The 7,918-nt window shown below is 23.6% G+C and overlaps 1 protein-coding gene across 1 annotated transcript; it reads left to right on the plus strand.

Moving 5' to 3' along the window:
* The first annotated feature begins 2,247 nt into the window (after window positions 1-2,247).
* LOC101495501 (beta-amyrin 11-oxidase-like) lies at window positions 2,248-7,536 on the plus strand. The gene is made up of 8 exons (XM_004510203.4): window positions 2,248-2,526; window positions 3,480-3,951; window positions 4,593-4,856; window positions 5,798-5,887; window positions 5,996-6,074; window positions 6,158-6,264; window positions 6,963-7,084; window positions 7,206-7,536. Exons 1-8 carry the CDS (start codon window positions 2,294-2,296, stop codon window positions 7,303-7,305), a joined length of 1,467 nt encoding a protein of 488 aa, XP_004510260.1. The 5' UTR covers window positions 2,248-2,293; the 3' UTR covers window positions 7,306-7,536.
* Window positions 7,537-7,918: the final 382 nt, after the last annotated feature.

The following is a 7,918-nucleotide window of genomic DNA, read 5'->3' on the forward strand; positions in this document are numbered from 1 at the left end:
ATCAATTTTTGACATTTTTTCCATAAATATTCTACGATAAAATGTCGATATTATTATATTGAATATTTTTATTTCGATTCAAATTTAAATCTTATATGAGTTAATTATGATAGAATGTATCGTCTATTTTTCATAGTTTGATACAGTTTTTAAAAACTGTTTTAAAATTTAAAAATTAAAAACTTGTTCGTTAGGAATTTTTTTATTCAATAGTTTTGAAAAAATGTTTTAATTTTCTGATTTAAAAAGAAAAAAAAAATGAAAACATCTTTTAAATATTTTCCTTTTTTATTTGTCATCTTTAAAAACATACGGAGAAGAGAGAATTTTCATTAATGACATTTGTGTAATTATGTAAAACTTCCTCTTTTATATTTCTATTATTTTCTAAGTTTTTTTTTTTTCAAACACTCAAAGTTTCTAACAACTTGTTTTTCTATTTGAAGGTGACATTGGTTTAGGTGTAAAGGTGAATTGTTTTATTTAATTTTTATTTTTGTGGTCTATTAAAAAAATAATAATTTATTCTTAATTATATTTTATTGATATTGTTAAGTTGAAAGTCACGGATTTAAACGAAGACTATGTGAATTATTTATAGTAGTAGTTATTATTTTTTCTAAGACAAAAATTTATGGTAAATTATTCTTTTTGATCTTAAATATTAAAAAAAAATACCTTACATTCAATCAAGTGATCAAATTCAAGTAGTCAATGAATTTCAACTAAAGAATAATCAATCGAAAATAACGTATTATTATCTCGAAATTTAGATGGTTCAAACAAACAAAAATTCCTTACATCTTTTAAGAAAATTAATTAATCGTGTATAAACAAAAAAATAATTATTCTCCAAATTAAATTAATTGTATTCTCTAAATCATACTTCATGAAAACTTGTTCCATAAAAAAAGTTGTTGAAAGTATTATTTAAATTAATAAAATGTATTGTATAAAAATAGCATTAAATATTATATAAAGAATTAGTTAAATTTTGTTTATCTTTGTTTAGATTTGAAAAGCTTGAAATATTGTTCATTTAAAAAATTTGCAAATCATGTTATAAAAATAATTTTACCAAACAACTTTTTTTTATTTTCCCATTTCCAAAATAGTTTTTTAGAAATAGGAGTACCAAACAAATTTTATTATTGAAATAATTTTTATTATATTTTCAAAATTAATATTTTAAAATAGTTTTTTAAAATAGAAAATCAGAACTCAATCAAACAAGCTCGGCAGTCCATGTTTGCATTTGTTTTAGTTGTGGTATATTTTTTATTTTGAATTGCATTATCATTCGTTTGTTCTTCTTACTGTTTCCAGGTGCAAAAACTAATTTATTTTTGAAGACAGAAGATGGAAAATAAATTTATTTTATTGTGTATTTAATTTTTAGTCAAATTAATTTAATAAAATAAAAAACTAAATTATTATAGCAGTATTAATAGTATATAGGTGTAAAATTTGCCACTAAAAATTATAGTAATGAAAACTTAGCCGTAGATATAGCAAATCTTACGAAATTTGACATTATTACAATCAAGGAAAAAGAAGTTTAAAGAAAATTAATATATTTAATTTAATATTTTTATCAAGTAAATAGATATATTTTGCTTAAATTTTAAATAAAATATATATATTTTTTTCCGATCTATTTTACTTATTTTTTATGATGACATTATTGATTAAAAAAATACTGAATGATATGAAAATAATATACACGAAAAATTACGACTGTGAAATCATTAATTTTGGCATTATCTCTTTATCCATTCCTCATTTTCTATTTGACAACTTTACCCTTGTTTGATTAGTTTCATTAATGAGATCGACTACCGTTTCGTATTGTTTAGTATTCCTCTTATCGATATTCAACGCAATGAAAGAAAAACGTTTTTTAAACAATACTCCATGTGAAACCGTCGGTATAATACTCGTCACTGTTCATGATAAAAATTATTTAGCTTGTACATTGCATATTTATCGCTAATTATGCAATTGTTATACAATTTAAAATAATCTTCATGATGTCCATGAGTTAAAAAAAAATTAAATTTTTTAAGTAGGCATGTGAATGAAAGTCCACTGCTGTTTATATTTATAATTGCATGCCATGCATGTGATAAATAAATAAATAAAAGTCGCGTTTTAAAAAAAAGGATATTATCGGATTTTGCGGTGGAAGTACTCTAAAAAAAATAAAATAAAAAAATGACATCTATATATATACATAGGAGCTAGGTAAGGATTGTTAAGGTAGTGGACCCAATTACCAAAGAAATTTTAAAGAATGGAATCTGAATGGTTTTTGTTGTTGGGTAGCATTTTGTTGGGATGGTACATTTTTGGTAAGAAAGTAGTGAGAAATATGAATGAGTGGTATTATGATAATAAATTGAGAAAGAAAGAATACCCACTACCACCTGGTGACATGGGATGGCCTATTGTTGGAAATCTATGGCCCTTTTACAAATATTTCTCATCCGGCCAACCTGATACTTTCATCAACAATATTGTCAACAAGTAACTCTCTTCCATTCTCTTTCTCTCATCTTTTTTTTTTCTTTTCCATAACTCATATACACACACTTGCTCTAATGGTCTTTCATGCATGCCGATTTACTTTTTTCTGTTCATACTTTCATTTTACTTTGAAATACATTTTTAAAACAAAAATCAGAGTAGAGAGACATCACATAATAGATTTTACATTTTAATTATCTTGACACCGTTAAAATATCATTTTTTATTTGTTGAAAATACTTTCTGTAATTATATATATATATAGTTTAATTGCAATTTTAGTCTCTTTATTTTAGTTGAATCACAAAAATAATCGTACAATACCTCAATATCTCGTGGAGCAATAATTGTACATGAAATTTATGATCATAATTTAAAAAAAATGACATTTCATCAAATTTTTTTACTAAAATTTTGTTTGGGACCAAAACAGAAGAGAAATAAAATGAAGATTGCTTTTGTGATTTAACCTAAATTTAGAAGATGAAAACTGTAATTAAACTTTTATATATCTATATATATATAGAGAGAGAAAGAGGAAGTTTTCTTTCATACTCTTACTCCTATGATTACAATTTATTACAAAAATCAAACATTTAAAGATATATTAATTATTTATTTTACTTTTATACTCTTTGTTGGGAGTTATGTTATACTCTTATTCTAATATAAATGTATCAATCCATATATAAGTGAATGACACCATTAACTTACCAAACTCATTTAATGCAGGTCATTTAAAAAAAACGTTGAAACAATATTTTTTAAAATTATATATATTATTTTTATCCTTATATGTAAGATCCTTTTCATCAATGCACAAAGATCTTATATATATCGAAATAGAGATAGTTACAAAAACAATGAATTTTACACATAGTTGAAAATTTCATTTTCGATGAGAAATCCAATATTTCCCTAAATTTGGAAAATGTTTGTTGAGGATGTTTCAGATATGGGCGAAATGGTATCTACAAGACACACTTGTTTGGGACACCAAGCATCATTGTCACTGCACCAGCAATTTGCAAGAAAATATTGGTAGATGATGTAAACTTTAAGCTTTCTTATCCAAAAGCCTTGATTCAACTAACACAACCTAGACGTGCAAATATGAAACATAGAAATCTGAAACGACTACTCATGGCTCCTATGGCTGGTCACAATGTGTTAGCAATGTACTTAGAGTTTGTGGAGGATGTTGTGATCAATAAGTTAGAAGAATTGTCCAGCATGAAACACCCTATTGAGCTCCTTAATGAGACAAGGAATATTACTTTTAATGTTATCCTTCACATTTTTATCGGCCCTTTTGATCAAGCTGTCTTTAAAAAATTTGGAGATTTATTTAGTATTATGTCTACTGGCCTTTACACTATAGTTCCCATAAATGCACCTTTTTTGCCATTCAGAAAAGCACTTCAGGTTAGTGGTTTATATTTTTTAATTCCATTTTCTATTTTGACTGATTTACAAATTTGTTTTCTTATTTTAAATTTCATACTTTTGGTCAATTTTTCAATTTTTTAAACTAAAAAAATAATTATTCGACATATTTTAAATGATGTAGTGTACGATTTCATGATATAGAACAATTTAAATTCATTAATTTTATATGTCATTAATTAAATTACAAAAATAAAAAATTTCTAAAGTTTAAAGTTAAGTTTATAAAGAGTTTTATTATAATTTTATAAGTGTTAATCATTGTATCATATGTCATGTTATTTAAAAGATATCACGTCATCAATTTTTAATAAAAAAATCAGAATCAATTGTTAGATTTAAAAAAATAAAAAAACTGATTTCGTTAATCGATAAAATATAAAAAATAAAATTATAATTAAACATTTTTTAATTACATGTATCATAAATCTCAAAAAAGAGATCCAGACATAAAATCTCCTATTTTTTTAAATATTATATCTCTTCTTCGTTTTTCATATTAAAAATTCACTATTTTACTATAAATGGTTTAGATCTACGTGTAGTTTTGTTTAGAGGTCTATATTAGTTTCACCCTTCTTTGTTGATGTGATTATGTTTAAATTAATTTTCTAATTTAGGCCCGAAAGAAGTTATGCAAAATAGGTCAATCTATTATTGAAGAAAGGAGAAAGATGAAAAAAAATGGGCAAATTGGGGAAAAGAAATATCTTGTAGATATTCTTATGGAAGTTGATGACAACATGGGTAAAAATTTGGAGGATGAGATCATTATTAACTACCTAATCCTTTATCTATTTGCTGGTCATGAATCAACTGCAACTCTTATGATGTTGTCAATTACATATCTTACACAAAATCCACTTTGTTTGAAAAAAGCCAAGGTAAGTACTCACATTGATTATATTTATTTTTTATTTAATTTATATATACTATTAGAAAAAATATTATATAATATATCAATTAAATTTTTTATATTATTATAGATATTTATTTTTTTTTATTAAAATTACTTCTAAAATCATCACATAAATTATTATGGCATGTTTATATTGTTTATACATAGTAACTAAACTCTTAAAATAAATTAATATTCAAATTTTAAATTAATGAAAACTTATTTAAATAATATATAAAAACTATGATTTACTTTCTAGTTTTAAAATTATGGTTCTTTTAATTTGTATTTAGTATATACATACGTAAAACTTATACTCTTTTGAACTTAAAATAATTGACTCATTTATAAAAAGAAATTGTTTTAAAATAATTAATTAATTTTCAATTTTTAATACATTTATTTTTAATTATACTATTTAATTAATATTATTTAAATTATTTTCAATGCAATATTTTTTTCATATATTTATGACATTAATAATATATCATTACCTAATAAAAATAGTATTTTTTTCTCTTTTATTTATATATATTTTTTAATATACATAAAATAATCAAATAATTCAATTATTTTGAGTTAACAGTAATATTTGTTTAACTTCCCTATTTTTTCTTAATCTTATGTCTTAATTAGATGCATAAATTTTATTTATCAACAATATAGCTTTGGCATGATGGAATGGGTCCTCACTAATTCACTATCATGGGCAAAACGAGACACTTGTAACTTTTATGTTTTTTCACATGAGTCACTCAGGTGAAATCTACGGAAAATATACTAATTAGTAATACTCTCTAATACACATTTATCGACAAACTATAATCTAGTATACATGATTCTTGGATTATATAAAAAAAAGTTCTCGATGTTCTAGTATTCAAAAAAGGGTATTGTCATAATCAATTAATTGTCTTTATTTTATAGGAAGAGCAAGAAGAAATCGTGAAAGCAAGACCATCCACACAAAAAGGATTAAGTATTATGGAAATTAAAAAAATGGTTTATCTTTCTCAGGTAAGAATATAAACTTCATGTATTATTACCTTGCAAAAAAAATTTATTACAAATTAATAACATTACAAAAATTGACCAAATGTTGGTTATTTTTTTTTTGACTTGCAGATTATTAATGAAACATTACGGTTGGCTAATAATGCCTTTGCAATATTTAGAGAAGCAACAACAGATATCAACTTCGATGGTTATTCACATTAATTATCTGTTAATAACATGTTACACTGAATAATTAATCAACTTAATAAATCTTATGTTTAATAATCTTAGGTTATTGCATACCAAAAGGATGGAAAGTGATAGTTTGGCCGAGAGCTATTCATATGAATCCGGAGTTTCACTCAGATTCAGGAGCATTTAATCCAGATAGATGGAATGTAAGTTGGAAACACAACAATTTCAAGTTTATATTAATAATAATAATAATAATGTTAAGTTTATTGTTATTTTATATTGTATTTAAAATGAGTTAATTCTAAAAGTACAAATGCATTTTTTTATTTTCTATTTTAATTGAAACAAATATTTAATCCTCAATTTCTAAATTTAGGATTTTATATTTCATAATTTTTAGTTTTTTTTGCCATAGTTCAGTATGTAATTTATTTTTATGACGTGTCATTCTTTAATGATAAGGAATTACTTTTGAGTATGTAACTTCAACATATGATCAAAAATCTAGATTTTTCAATTATATACTAAAAAATAATTAAAATAAACACCAATATCTTAAATATTTTTTTTTATCCTTCAAAAAATAGACAAAGGATGCGACTATTTAGTGTACTGAAAATTTTCTTCTTTAAAAAAGTCGCATCCTCTCAAAAACTTTGTTACAATATTTTTTAATTTCATTGATCATGAATCTATTTTTTGAAAATTCATTGTTTTATTTCCAATCTACAATGTCACGTTGTAAAATATAATTTCACATCATTAAAACTAAGCCTCAAATAGGATGCATTTATGTATTTTTCATATATCTTTGCTTAATTATGTTTATTGTGGTAAGTGGAATAATTATGTTTGATATATGTAAGCGATTAACTTCTATTGACGTTGATTATCTTCATAGGATTATAATTCAGCAACAGGAACTTTTATTCCTTTCGGAGTAGGACCACGACTATGTCCAGGAAATGATCTAACCATATTTGAGACATCAATATTTCTACATCATTTCCTCCTTAATTACAAGTTAGTATTATTTCTTTCAACATTTTATATTGATCATTAATGTTACACATACTTTACAAGATTTCTTTTTATTGATATTTATGGAAATAGAAACATTCTAATTTATTTTTTTTAATTATAGGTTGGAGCGAATAAATCCGGAATGTGCTTTTACTAATTTACCCACTAATAAGCCAATAGACAATTGTCTCGCCAAGATCGTAAAACTCTCTAGTTCTTAATTAGTCATTAAGCTAAATCAAAATAAATTTGAGTCATATATTTGCTTCTAAAATAAGCTTGCTTGTCTCGCCCTTATAAGAGACCTTTAAATTCTTTGTTTTCTGCATGTGTGTATGTATAATTATTATTAATTAAGCATTTTTTTTTCAACCGCATTAATTAAGCATGTAAGCAATGTAAGAGGTGCGTATCCTTCTATCTGTTTTATTTTATTTTAATTATTTGTTTTAGTACTTTAAAGAGTTTGTTTCAGTTTAATAATATTTGTATGTTCTAAATTTCACTATTAATATTTATATTATCTGATTTAAAATAAATTAAGTTGTTTAGGGAAAAAAATTGAGTTTGATGACTATATAATATTAGTATAAATATTTTATATTGACGATAATTAACTCATTGATTGTGTAACTATTTTATAATGACAATTATAATCGAATTACAAGATAACAAATTAATTCAATGACTTTTATTGTCTATTTATATAAAATTAAGTACACCTTTCTTTTTCTAAGAAAATGTTTAATTGCAGTTTTGATCTCCTATTTAAACTGAATCACGAAAATAGTCTTCCATTTTAGTCCTTAAAATAGAATTTTGGTACAAAACTTA

Source organism: Cicer arietinum, chromosome 7, assembly GCF_000331145.2.
Source record: "Cicer arietinum cultivar CDC Frontier isolate Library 1 chromosome 7, Cicar.CDCFrontier_v2.0, whole genome shotgun sequence".
Lineage (NCBI taxonomy): Eukaryota > Viridiplantae > Streptophyta > Magnoliopsida > Fabales > Fabaceae > Cicer > Cicer arietinum.

Bases quoted from the DNA above. Each gene is read 5' to 3' on its own strand.
- LOC101495501 (XM_004510203.4), top strand. From the start codon at position 2,294: ATGGAATCTGAATGGTTTTTGTTGTTGGGTAGCATTTTGTTGGGATGG. The intron at 4,857-5,797 runs GTAAGTACTCAC...TTTATTTTATAG, and splicing joins TTTGTTTGAAAAAAGCCAAG to GAAGAGCAAGAAGAAATCGT. The intron at 7,085-7,205 runs GTTAGTATTATT...TTTTAATTATAG, and splicing joins CATTTCCTCCTTAATTACAA to GTTGGAGCGAATAAATCCGG.